Below are 13,861 nucleotides of genomic sequence, written 5' to 3' on the forward strand. Positions count from 1 at the left end.
TTTATAATTTGGTGGTGTGTATATATATATATATCTATCTGTGTGTGCGGGCGCGCAATATTGTAGGAGAATCTGGGATTAAAAAAGAAAGAAATAGTATATGCTTTTAAATCGGTTGAACTGACTTAAAATAAGTTACTGAGTCGGTTAAACCGATTTAAATTTGATATTTTAAATCGGGTACACCCGATTTAAAAAGGTAACAGATTTTTTGAATTTTTTTAAATTGGTCTAACCGATTTAAATAAAACTAAATAAATCGTGCTACCCGATTTAAAAACTTTTTTTAAATCGGATTGACAACTGATTTAAAACAAAAAAACTTACTAAATCGATCGATTTTAAATCGGTTGTTGAACCGATTTAAAAAGCCTCCAGGAACCGATTTAAAAAGTGTTTTTTCCACTAGTGCTATAACTAAGTTTGATAGTATTAACTTCAAACGTTGCGTGTTTATTTGACAGTAAGTTTCAGTTTATTTGACAGTTTCAATAGTTTCAGAACAATCTCATTGTTTGTGAATAGCTTTCTCTGAACTGTGACCTCCACCTTTATTGTCTTTAAAGTTTGGAGGAGTCTATTTATCTATATATTTTAAGAAAAGTTCAGCCGCAGTCTGTAGGTGAAACTTAGATTTTTCATCTTTGGGCATAGACGAGTCCATTTCCTTTCCTTTTCAAAATTGCAGCATATCACTGTAAAATTGCAGCAACCACTCAAAATATTGCTTCCTGAATGACAGGGAAGAAAATAAATTGAAACACAGATCACACTTTAAGAACATCATTATGAACTTACAAAAACTCCCTATGTAATTAAGAACATATGCATTATGTGGAAGTTGTTTTGCATTGCAGACACTCCTTAATCCCTTTTGTCCACCATAAATAATCAACCCTGCTTAATTAGTTAATCACTTAATTTTATTAGTCAGTAATTACTTGAAATTAGTTACTAACTTAGTGAGTAATGTGTGTTAAGTGATTCTGTTTTTTTGGCCTTGATGATGATTTTGTATGATTTTGTTTTTATAGTCTTTGAAATTAATAGTATAAGAAGAATCTTGCAGCATTAGGTGCACCATTGTTTATTGTCTTCACCACCAAGTTTGATTCATATGGTTTTAAATTGCGATCACCAACTGTAATTGCGGCCACCATATAAATGATTATGAGGTGTCTATAATGGTTTCACAGCCAAAATTTTGTCTGTGTTGGCCTCATTTTGCTGCTATATAGAGCTTTTGTTGTAAAAATCCATTATCATATTATGCCTTATGACACTAACAATTAAACCAAATTTATATAGATAAAATCTGTTGTTCTTAGCTTAGCTTTATATAATATTCTTCTTTACAATTGAAATGCATTAATGGAGTTTTGCACATTGAAAGTTTATTGCACTGCAACTCCTTTTGTCTGTTAAAATTATTGGACTTGTGTCTAGTAACATTTTTTTGACATAAGTGTAAAACAAAATCATATTGTTATTGATGTTGGTCTCATATTGATTTACAGGCTGAATATCATGAAAATTTGGCCAAAGTGACACAAACTTATGGTGGTGCTACTCATGACACTCAAGAGGTTGATGGATCGCAAAGAATTAAAATATGGAAAGATGTTTCCAAGGGTAAGTCTCGGGGAAGATGTTATGGTACTGGACACTTGGCTAAAAACCTTAAGTATAAAAACTTGATTTATGAGGCAGAGAGACCTCACAATAGGGCAGAGAACCAGATCATTGAAGCTGCTAGAGCTGAGGCTGCTGCAGCACGTGCAGATGCTGAGGCTGCTAGAGCTGAGGTTGCTGCAGCACGTGCAGATGCTGATGCTGCTAGAGCCGAGGCTGCTGCGTCAACTGCGAGAACCAGATCATTGGAAATAAAGTTTGAAGAATTCCAAAGTCGCATGATGGCTTTGGAGACGGCCTCCTGTAGTGGTCATTCTCGTCAGAGTTCTCATCCTCATTATGATAATGAATTGGATGATCAATCGGTTGATGAAGAGGAAGATGCTTGATTTTGTTGGTTGTAGACTTTGTGGGTTATTTTGATGGTAATTTTAAGAGCTATTTTGATAGGTTATATATTTTGTGGGATATTTTGGTGGGTCATATATTTTGTGGGTTGTTATTTTGATGGATGTAGACCTTTTTGTTGACAATCTATATATATGGTTATATATGAGAAATAGACGGTCATGTTAAGAATTGATGAATTTAAATAGATGTAGAACTTTTTGTTGAGATTCTATATATATATATATATATATATGAGAAATAGATGTTTATGTTAAGAATTGATGAATATATATATATATATATATATATATATATATATATATATATATATATATAAAAACAAAAACGTCAGCTTTTAGCAGACGCTATGTAATTCAAAAATTAATATATAGCATCCATCAAGGGCAGACTCTACAGTTAGAGTCTGCCAAAGTGGACTCTACCAGTGACGTTTTATAATGCAAATATATATTTGTAGCGTCTATCACAAGCCGATGCTAGTAGCGTCTGCCTTATGTACATGTTGTAGTGTCCACTTGGCGTCTAACGTGACAGATGCTAAATAGCGTCTATTGGACGCAACTGTCTAGCTTCAGGCATTTAAGTGTCTATCACGACACAGACGCTAAGTAGACGCTAAGAACTACGTAGCGTCTGTTTTTGGCCATTTAGCATCTCATTTAGGCCGACGCTAAAAAGCATATTTGTTGTAGTGACTCACCACACCAACACCGGCAACAAAGCAAGCGCATTACAACGTGCAATCAACAGAGATTCAGAAACTGAGGAGAATGTTTGTGGGGGAGGTGGAGCATCCAGATACTACATACAATGTGCAAAACGCATTTCACATAGAGGGTTATTTTGGTACCAAGGTCACACCCTTAGGAGCGAACTTGGCGCTCCTTGATGAATAGACAGAAGGGGAGATTGAAGCAATAAGGAAGGAAGCCAGTGATTGGTTAGAACTAGGGGTGTCAAAATGGATGGATTGGATGGATTTGGATTGGATTGTTAATGGATGGATCAAAGTAATCCATTAATCCATTAAAATGATGTTTTCTCTTCCCACCCCCCGTGAATCTTATATTTCTTTTTGTTTTTCATTATATATATATATATATATATATATATATATATATATATATATATATATATATATATATATATATATATTAATGTCTTCCATTTATTTTATTCATCGTAATCATTTCAAGTTCAACTATTTACAGTCACACACTTTATTTTTTTTGCAAATTTGATCATGTCTCACAATTTAATTGAAACAAATCTTGATATTTATTGTTTAAGAGGTGCATTGTTGTCAATACTTTGTTTCTTTTATTTTTTTTTACTCTTATATTTTTTTTCTTATTCACTTCATTTAGTAATTGTTTTCTTTATAGTATAATAGACCATTAAATCCAATTTTCATAACTGATCAAGACAAAATACACCAATGATGTATTTTTTATTACATATTTTTTTTGTTTTTTGTTCGCCACCGGTATCATATACATTTTAATATTAAAATTTCTCTATCATATTTTCTATTATTACATATTACATCTAATCAGACATGTGCGTGCACGAGTCTAAAGTTCTAGTTAATTTTAAAATAATGTACCAGGTTTATACGTAGTTAGTAATATTACTATAATCTTTTGTGAGTCCATTTTATACGGACCCTATTCCTTACAGGTGAATGCTACAGTGAGTGAGCTGAATAGGTCCCTCACTGGTGAGGAGTAAAATTTTTATTTTTGAACCATTGAGATCTATCTTGATATTCATTGTATTGTATGCACATGATCCTGTCATATACTATCTTCCTCATCAACAACATCACCACCCGAAACCCACTTCACTGCCACCAACATCATCCGCTAGAAAAACCCAATACAAAGCTCCGTTCTCTTTAGAAACTTCAACCGCAACCCACCATTAACAACCGCCTCACTCAATTCTAAATTAATTGTCGTCATCACCGATCCTTCACTTTCCTTCTCTTGTTGATTAATGAGAATTATTGCAAATTTGTAATGGGATGCTTTGATTTTACCAATACAGAGCTGAATAGGAATTCTTGCCAATGGGATGCTTTAGTTTTACCTAGGGGTGGACAACGGGCCGGTTTGGGTCGGTATGGGCCCAAAACCTCAAACCGGCCCAATCCACGGGTGATATCTACTGGCCCAAATCAATCTGGTTTTGGGGTTCGGGTAAAGCGGGTTCGGGTTAAGCGGATAACGGGTCAGACGGGTAGTTTGTTACGGGTTGGGCTGTATCTAGGCCAAACGATTTTTTTTTTTTGGTACATTAATGGGCCACTTTTCTTTTGAAATTAGGCTGCTTTGTCTCATTCATGCTACAAATTAGGCCCTTATTTTACTTTTGGATCATTTTTCTGTTTCATTTTAATGATAATTAAATTCTACAAATTAAATACAAATTGGGTCCTTTTTAGTTTTTATTGTATCATTTTAATTTCAGTCCAATTAAATTAACACACAATATATAAAATACATTTATAAACATAAACAATAGTATATACTCAACAAAACACTAATAAAAAATATTACAACACTTATAATTCATAAACACTTTATTTTTTGACTGAATAATTCATAAACACTTGAAGAACTAGATTGGGATTTATATTCATTTCAATACCAACATCACTTTTCAATTTTCATTTTCACTCTACTCTTGATGTAACTCCTGCACAACAATAAAAGGATGATGGTTCTTCCTTCAAGCCTCCAAATCTTAGAGTTTCCTGGGATAAATATCTATTTTTATAGTTAAAACAAGGACTAAGGATCCTCAAACCAGAAGCACGGAGATGTTATTTCTGCAAAAGGGAAATAATTATTAAGATACAACAAATAAAATGATAAAATAAATTGTAAGAGTTAAATATAAATATCACTACCTATCTCAATAGTCAATATACAAGTTCACAGATTTATGGATCCAACATTTTACACAAAAAATTTTATATTACCTTTCAATGAACCATAAATCATAAATCAAATAAAAATAAGATACTATGTAGATCTTTTTTTTTAATACTGCAAACCCACTAAAGGGAGAGGCAAGGAAGACAAAAGCTCTTCCTGAACCAAACCCACTAAAACCAATAACAGAACAGCAAAAGCCAAGGAAATTGCAACTAAAATTGCTACATCAAAGGCTAAGTCTACAGACCAGAAAAAAAACAAGATTCCATCAAACAAATCTCAGGTTCCACATTCCATGTAGATCTGAAGAGGAATGTGTAGATCTGAAGATTATTATTTACCATGTAGATTTAAAGATTAAAAACGACAGATCAAAATGCTAGTCAAATACAGAGAAGACTTGAAAACTTTAACAAAAAACGAAATAAACAGATCAAAACTCTAACCTTTGTCTACGCCTTCAACCTCGCAAAGAAGTGTAGCCTCTTTGTTTCTCAGCCATGAGGAGTTTTATATCTTTCTTCTTATGTAAAGAAATCGAAAACGAAAAACCCAATAAAGAAATCGAAAACGAAGAAAATGGAGGAGATAGATGGTGGATACTTTGAGTTCGACGGCGGTGGAGGGAAATCGAACGAACGAGTGGAGAAAACGAAGGAACGAGTGACGGCGGCTGAGTGTTTCACTCTGCTAGGGTTTGGAAAAATAACAAAGTGTGAGTGGGAGAGGAAACAAAAGGAATAGATCAAACGATGAAACGGCGTCATTATAGTTATTAATTATTATTAGTAATAAAAAATATATATATATTAAATGATGGGTCGGTTCGGTTATCCGTGGTTGACAAAACCAAAACCGGACCCGCCCATCTCTAGTCATATGAAACCGATGTTTAGACCCGCGAAACCCGTTTTTTGCTTGAACCCGACCCGGTTCGGTTTTTTTTGTTGGGCTAACACGGATTGGGCCAGTTTTTCGGGTCCTGTCCACCCCTAGTTTTACCAACTAGATGGTTAACAATGAGAATTTCGTATATGACAGGATCATGTGCATATAATTGTACATATTTTGTTTTAATCTGAACCGTTCATTAGATCTCAATGGTTGAAAAATAAAAATTTTACTCCCTCAGCTCACTCACCGTAGCATTCACCTCCCATACATTACATAACGAGTAAACAGTCACTTTGGTCCCTGAAAGTGACACTCGCTGTCAAACAAGTCCCTGAATTAACGAAAATTGAAAAAACCTCCCTGAATGTTAATTCTGTTAGTCAATTTGATCCAAAACGTTGTATATCTGTTAAGTGTGATGACATGGCATTATGAATATGATATTTTAATAATTTGTTGTTTTTTTAATGTCCACTTTGCTTTTATTTTAATTAAATTTCTAAAATAATAATTAAATAAAACACAATATATTAAAGCAAAATCAAACCCAAAATTTATCATTAAACATTTATCCCTAATTGTTCTTCTTTCTTTGTTTCCTTTACAAACTCTATCTCTTGCTTTTAAATCCCATCAACAAACATAAATGTTCATCTTCTTCCTCAACTCTTCCTCTCAACCATTTATCAAGTACCAATGCATCATACCCATCTTCACATCTTCTTCCATTTTCTTAAAAAACATTTTGGAAAATAAAGGAGAAACACAATCTTCATGCATCCAAAATTAGCACACGAAAATCAGCACAAACCTTACTAGATCTAGAGATCAACTTGCTTGAAAATCACGGATTCTGACTGTGCTTTGTCAAACGAACATGTTGCAAACTGAGTCAAGTGGATTGGCTTTGAACATGGTTTCTGTTTTCATCATGTTGTTGTTAAGATTTTTTAGAGATTTTTTGTTAGTAGATGTATGTTTTTAATTAAAGGCGTGAAGGTTTTTAGATCTGGATGAATGATTTCGCTTTCAGATTTGATGTTTTTTTTTTCTTTTACAAAGAGGTTTGAAGGTGAAAGAGTAGGATGAATATTCATTTTTCAGGTTTGAAGGTAGTATGTAGATGAGTTGCTATGTAGGAATGCTATGAATTTATTTTAACTAATTCTGTTTTATTATTTATTTGTTAAATTAATGTTAATTAGAATAAATGACAAGTGGACATAAATAATTTAAGAAATTATTAAAATATAACAGTCAATATGCCACCTCAGCATGTTCTATGACACATTTTCAAAATTTAACAGATGTTTAACGTTTTGGACTAAATTGACTGACGGAATCAACATTCAAGGAGTATTTTTTAATTTTCATTGATTCAAGGACTTATTTGATAGCGAGTGACACTTTCAGGGATCAAAGTGGCTGTTTACTCCAAGTGAAATCTTGGTATCCACGTTTGAATTTGTCAATCGTCACCAGTGACATCAAAGAAAACAACAACAAAATGGAGTCCGCATCTTCAAGAAAATAACAAAATAAAATAATGAAAATGTTAAACAGGGTTTCGAAACTAATTAAAGTTGTTAATATGAAAATTTTATCTTTGAATTTCTGTATTCAATATTTTAAAAAATGTAAAAATTTATCTTTCCATCATTATTTTTCTCATTTATTTTCATTTTTAGTATATTTAAGGCTTAACTACACATTTGGTCCCTTACGTTTATTTTAGGTTTCAATTTGGTCCCTTACGTTTAAAAAGTATCAATTTGGTCCCTTACGTTTATTTTAGGTTTCAAGTTAGTCCTTTCCGTCAATTTTGTCACATGTGGCAGTCAATTTGCATATGTGGACTGACACGTGGCACTTAGACACAGTGACACGTATACTGTTCAAACGTTGAAAGTGACAAAACTAACAGAAAGGACTAACTTGAAACCTAAAATAAACGTAAGGGACCAAATTAAAACCTAAAATAAACGTAAGGGACCAAATATGTAGTTAAGCCAAAAATATTTAACTAATGTCCGGAACACATAAAATAAAACCTTTTACTACTACTTTTCAACGTTCTTTCTCTCTGTCTATGTGGATTTTCTTTTTATAGAAGTGGAAGCAATCTCATGACTAATAGTAATACATATTAAAATCCATAAATTCCTCAAAATTCCACCCATTTTCAACAAAGCAAGCATCAAACAAACAAATTCCACCATGTCCATACCACAAACCCACCTCATCGCCTACCCTTTCCCAACATCCGGTCACATAATACCCCTCATCGACCTTACAAAAAACCTCATCACTCGCAACATAAACGTCACTGTTTTATTAACTCCATCAAACCAACACCTACTTCCTCCAAACTATTCCCCTCTTCTCCAAACTCTTGTTCTTCCATCACCTCAATTCCCAAACCCAAACCAAAATCGACTTATTGCCACAATCACTTTCATGCACCAACATCACTACCCGATTATCCTTCAGTGGGCCCGGGTTCACCATTTACCACCTTCAGCCATCATCTCTGACTTTTTCCTTGGTTGGACTCATCTCCTCGCACGTGATCTCGACGTGCCACGCTTAGTGTTTTCCCCTTCTGGTGCCTTCGCCCTTTCTATATCCTTTTCCTTATGGCGTGACTTGCCTCAAAATGACAACCCGGATGATCCTAATTCCGTCGTTTCGTTCCCGAATCTGCCAAATTCTCCGTTTTACCCCTGGTGGCAAATTTCTCATTTGTTTAGAGATAAGAAAGTGGAACAAGATTGGGAGATGATGAGAACCATGTTTCTCTTTAATCTTGATGCTTGGGGTGTTGTTTTCAACTCTTTCATTGATTTGGAACCAGCTTACTTTGACCACATAAAGAAAGAACTTGGACATGAAAGAGTTTGGGCCGTCGGTCCAGTTTTGCCACTTGATTCCGGTACTGAACCGGAAGAAAGAGGTGAGGCCAGCACCGTTTCATGCCTGGAACTCACCACGTGGCTGGATAAGCGTGAGGACCGGTCAGTTGTTTATGTTTGCTTTGGGAGTCGTACATTTCTCACGACAGCTGAGATGGATGTGCTGACAAGTGCATTGGAGTTAAGTGGAGTCCATTTCATATTATCTGTGAGGGTTCCGGATGAGCGACGTGTGGAGGAGGATTGTGGAAAGATATCGAGTGGTTTCATCGAACGAGTGAGGGAAAGAGGGTTCGTCATTCAGGGATGGGCATCGCAGTTGGTGATACTGGGTCACCGTGCAGTAGGTGCATTCTTGACTCATTGTGGGTGGAACTCTGTGTTAGAAGGGTTGGTTTCTGGTGTGGTGATGCTCACGTGGCCTATGGGTGCCGATCAATATACGAATGCAAAGTTGTTAGTGGACCAGTTAGGTGTGGCGGTTCAAGCTGCCGAAGGGGATGAGAAGATTCCAGAAATAAATGATCTTGTGAAGGTAATAAAAGGGTCTCTGGGAAGGACAAAAGAGAGGGTGCGAGCTGAAGAGCTGAGGGATGCTGCATTGGGTGCCATTAAGGAAAATGGAAGTTCTCAAAAACAGTTGGATGCACTAGTGAAAGAGCTTAATGAACTTAAGAATGACTAATTCACGATTTGCATGTTTTAAAAGAAAATGTTTCGGTTTCAAGTGATCGGTGATTCAATGAGAAGTCTAAGACGCATGTTTCAAGTTTCAACCCTTCAATGTGGTGTTGGTTTGGTTCTACTTTTCTTCAACTATGTTAAGATTTTACATGAAACGGGGAATCATAGCTTTTATGGTAAGCCAGCCCCCCAAATAAGTACATCTGTTATTGTTTTTTGAGAGATGACGTTTCCTTTTATTCCTTCATTACTCTTCTGTTGTTGCACATTATAGGCACTGATTAGAAATCCCTTGTATTCCTTTAATGCTCTTTAATGTGCATATTGCTCGTTAGATCCTATGTTCACTGTTTTTCCAAGTTGCCTTAAAGTTGTTGATAATGTGTCCTTTGTCATCATACATGTATAGATAGAAGGCTTAGTTTTTTTAAGTATTGATCTAGAATGGACAACTTATAGAAGTGTTCCATATTAAAATTTTCCTTGTTTTGAGGCGAATGTATTATTGGGCATATTCTCATATGAGTGATCAATTTGGAACTCTGCTTGCTGGAGGAAGTATGCCAATTGGAAGTTTGATATACATGAATGACAATTATGAAATTGAAGAATTATAGATGAAATGAGATTGAATTGGGTTGAAGAATTAATTTCCTGCAAAAGACTATGAAATTGTTTAGCAGGATAGGTGAATGGTCTCGGTTTATTAGTTCTAGCTTGATTCAAGAGCTTGTCTCGGTGTTCATTAAATTATATTGACTGAGGTAGGTCGATTGGGCAGCAGAATGATGTAAAAAATATATTAATACTGTTGGTCTCTTGGTGTCTCTGCGATTATAGCCAACCAAATCTGAAACATTATTAATTAGTGCAGTGCCATTGCAAGAGTTCGAATAAGTTAATAGGTAGCTGGCACGTGACTGGTAAGATACTAAGTGGTTTCGTCGTCTAACAAGTTAGCAAGAGAGGGTTCGTGATTGAGGAGGGATGGGTGCCGTAGGTAGTGAGTGATTCATAGTCACCGTGCAATGGTATCGTTCTTGACTCACTGTGGATGAAACTCAGTGTTAGAAGGGCTGGTTTCTGGTGTGGTGATATTGACATGGCCGATAGGGGAAAACCAATATACGAACAAAGTTTTTAATGGACAAGTTAGCCTTGACGCAGTGGAAGGCAATGTTCCTGAAATAAACAATCTTGCGAAGATAATAAATGGGATCTTCATTTGTAATAATACCTCAATGTATGAGAATAGCTACGAAAATCAGAGTTTTTAGGCTATAAATAGGACCTTATATCATTTAAAAGCCAAGTTGTCCCCATTGTAAACACTCTCGAACATGGTTGCTAAAATCACGAGTTAACACGTAAAATCATCCGATTTTATGTTTCTAGGTATGAAAATCAAGTTAGATTGGCGGTAAACTTGTTTTCTAGTCAACTCGTGATACAATCAATTTTGAACAAGTTAACCCCTAGTGAAATCGGTAAAATCGAGTTAATTTATTTAGATTTTACCCGATTTTAAAGAAATTAACTCTTTTTTTTAGTTCGTTTTAATTTTTATTAACTTTATAAATAACTATAAACTTTTATTTTGTGGATAGTTTGTTATATGTTTTTTATAATTTGGTGTGATGATTTAAGTTGTTTGATTACAAGTTTATAAGCATGACATTTTATTATGACTATTTGATATATTTTTGTTTATTAATTAACTTTAAGATTTTGAATCATTGATGCATTTGCAGTATTATGTAAGAATATATATCATGTATATAATAATTTTAATAATATTTTATTGTGAAATAAAATCGTACAAGTTTACGAGTTGATTCCACTTGATCACCACGAGTTGAGGCAAAACTTCAATTTTGACAACCTTACTCTTAAATTCATTAAAGTTTTTTCTAGTTTTTAGTCTTATGTACCATTGAAGTTATCTCATTCTGATTCGATCAGAATAGATACTCTTAAAATAGTTAGCGGCATTTTCTTAGCAATAATGATACAATAATTAAGAAGTTGGATTCAATTTAGTTTATGTTTTATTCGTAAGAACACAAGAAGATATATTTTTTATTTTTTATTTTTATTGAGATGATTATTTGGCTAAATTTTATTTATTTAATACAAAATTACTTAGTTTCCATGTTGCCTTGAAAACTTGAGACTTTAAGACAAAAAGAAAATAGACTTGTCCAATACCAATGGCTCAAAAGAAAAACAATCATACAATAATCCGAGTAATATCATAACCAATCCATATTTTAGCTTGTGTTTGACCTACCGCAGTACTTTATAATAGTATGATTGCCAACTTGAGTAGATTCAAATGACATGGTTAATTATTATGGAGCCATTTGATTTGGGTATAACAAATTTAACAATGGCTCGTTGGTTTTGGTTATACATATATGGAGTATATTATAACCATCTAAATATTCAATCATTTGCATTACCAGGTATTATTTTGCAATAATCCAATAAAGACATTTTAAGTGCTTTACTAAAAGAAAATATATTTTAAGTATGGGATACGGCCACTTGTTATCCGAAAATAAAAGTAAATTTACCAAAATATAAGTGTTCATGCAAGTTAAATGGTATAGGAGTATGTCAATATCAATGAGCTTTGACGGTTTTGACTATATATTATTTGCGAGACAGTGTGCAATGTCATCCATCAATCCTGACTATAAATCAACACACTTTCTTATTCAATTTTATCATATCCCAAACTCCAAACACGTAACAAAACAAAAAACCAATTAAGACAATGGCAATTAAGTTGTTTCTCCTAATGACGTTGCTCTCCCATGTTGCATCTTCTTTCTCAGAATGGTGTCACCCACAAGACAAAATGGCCCTTCTCCAAATAAAGAAAGAACTCAACAATCCAATCATTCTTTCCTCATGGAAATCAAACACTGATTGCTGCAAAACGAGCTGGAATGGTGTAACTTGTTTTCCCTCAAATAACCGAGTCAGTGAATTAACTATTACAGACGACAACAATCTTATCACCTCTAAATTTCCACTTTCCGTTGGTAACTTATCATACTTAGAATCTCTATCTTTCTATCATTTACCAAACCTCACCGGTCCAATACCTATTAAGTCCATATCCGAGCTTTTCAAGCTTAAAACCCTTATAATTACCCGAACCGGGATGTCAGGCACAATACCCAACTTCCCGGCCCAAATGGAACAGCTCACTTACTTGGATCTCTCATCCAACCACTTTTCAGGTAAACTTCCCTATTATCTATACAAATTGCCAAAACTCGGAGTAATAAGCTTTCACGACAACTTTTTGACGGGTCCAATTCCTCCATCATATGGTTACTTCAATAATAAAAACACCCCCACTTTATTTTTCTCTCATAACCAATTATCGGGGAGACTCCCAATTTCATTGTCAAGGCTAATTAACCCTACCGTTATTGAATTTTCTTATAATAAATTTGAAGGTGATGCCTCCATGCTTTTTGGCTCAAACAAAACCACAAGGGAAATATACCTTTCACAAAACATGTTTAAATTTGATCTTGGAAAAGTTGAATTACCTAAGACCTTGACAGCTTTAGAGGTGAGCCACAATCAAATCTATGGGAAGCTTCCCTTGGGAATAGAAAATTTATACCCGTTGAATGTAAGCTATAATAATTTGTGTGGTAAGATTCCAAAGGGTGGATATATTCATCTATCTGATGTGACTTCGTTCTTCCACAACAAATGCTTATGTGGATCTCCTCTTCCAAGTTGCAAGTGATCATTGTATTGTATTGTATTGTATTATATCCGATAATGGGGTAATTAATCTTTAGTGCATTAATTTGCCTTACATTTTACAATATTAATTACTTCCAATAGTTTTGTAATGTATTCGTTTTACAAGTCATGTGTGGTTTTTAATTACCATGCAGTGGTACTACTTTAAGAATAAGAGTCTAGGCATTTTTATTATTAGTTACATGTTTGGTACTATTTTTTAAAGTGTAAAAGATTAATCACAAATCTTCAACAGTAAATAGTCTATAACATTTTATAATTGTTTTGAATTTAATTTATATAGATTGTCAAATTGTCTAAACCCCGTAGTAGTAGTAGTGAATGAAAGTCAAACATGAATTAGATTGAGAAGATGAAGAAGAACAGCGCCGCAACCGACATAATTTATAAGCTAAGTGGAATCGCCATAATAATAAAGAAGTCACTATAAGATTTAAACAAGTTCTAAATCTAATATAAGGACTTAATCAAAGAGCGACTTTTTCGATTTTCGATTTTTCTCTTTATATGCCAATCGATCATCGTTCCCTTTTATAGAAGGTTAAGTGAATGTTTTCTATTAGCTTTATTCCCTTTAATTGTTAGATCAAG

General features: G+C 34.1%; 2 protein-coding genes and 1 long non-coding RNA gene across 3 annotated transcripts; 2 read left to right on the forward strand and 1 right to left on the reverse strand.

Annotated features, from left to right (window-relative positions):
* Positions 1–4,538: 4,538 nt before the first annotated feature.
* Positions 4,539–5,976, reverse strand: LOC123897970. The gene is made up of 2 exons (XR_006805160.1): positions 5,432–5,976; positions 4,539–4,876 (listed from the first exon to the last, which is right to left on the reverse strand). It is a non-coding gene; the product is annotated as an uncharacterized LOC123897970 (long non-coding RNA).
* A 2,066-nt stretch (positions 5,977–8,042) lies between these two features.
* Positions 8,043–9,778, forward strand: LOC123897966 (flavonol 3-O-glucosyltransferase UGT89B1-like). Its single transcript, XM_045948806.1, has one exon. The coding sequence runs from the start codon at positions 8,097–8,099 to the stop codon at positions 9,474–9,476; it is 1,380 nt and encodes a 459-aa protein (XP_045804762.1). The 5' UTR covers positions 8,043–8,096; the 3' UTR covers positions 9,477–9,778.
* A 2,403-nt stretch (positions 9,779–12,181) lies between these two features.
* Positions 12,182–13,509, forward strand: LOC123897967 (polygalacturonase inhibitor-like). The gene has a single exon (XM_045948807.1). It carries the CDS (start codon positions 12,255–12,257, stop codon positions 13,248–13,250), a length of 996 nt encoding a protein of 331 aa, XP_045804763.1. The 5' UTR covers positions 12,182–12,254; the 3' UTR covers positions 13,251–13,509.
* Positions 13,510–13,861: the final 352 nt, after the last annotated feature.

The sequence above is a fragment of the Trifolium pratense genome, linkage group LG7 (assembly GCF_020283565.1).
Source record: "Trifolium pratense cultivar HEN17-A07 linkage group LG7, ARS_RC_1.1, whole genome shotgun sequence".
Classification (NCBI taxonomy): domain Eukaryota; kingdom Viridiplantae; phylum Streptophyta; class Magnoliopsida; order Fabales; family Fabaceae; genus Trifolium; species Trifolium pratense.

What these genes read in the sequence shown, in the direction of transcription:
- LOC123897967 (XM_045948807.1), top strand. Translation starts at nt 12,255, where the DNA reads ATGGCAATTAAGTTGTTTCTCCTAATGACGTTGCTCTCCCATGTTGCA.
- LOC123897966 (XM_045948806.1), top strand. Translation starts at nt 8,097, where the DNA reads ATGTCCATACCACAAACCCACCTCATCGCCTACCCTTTCCCAACATCC.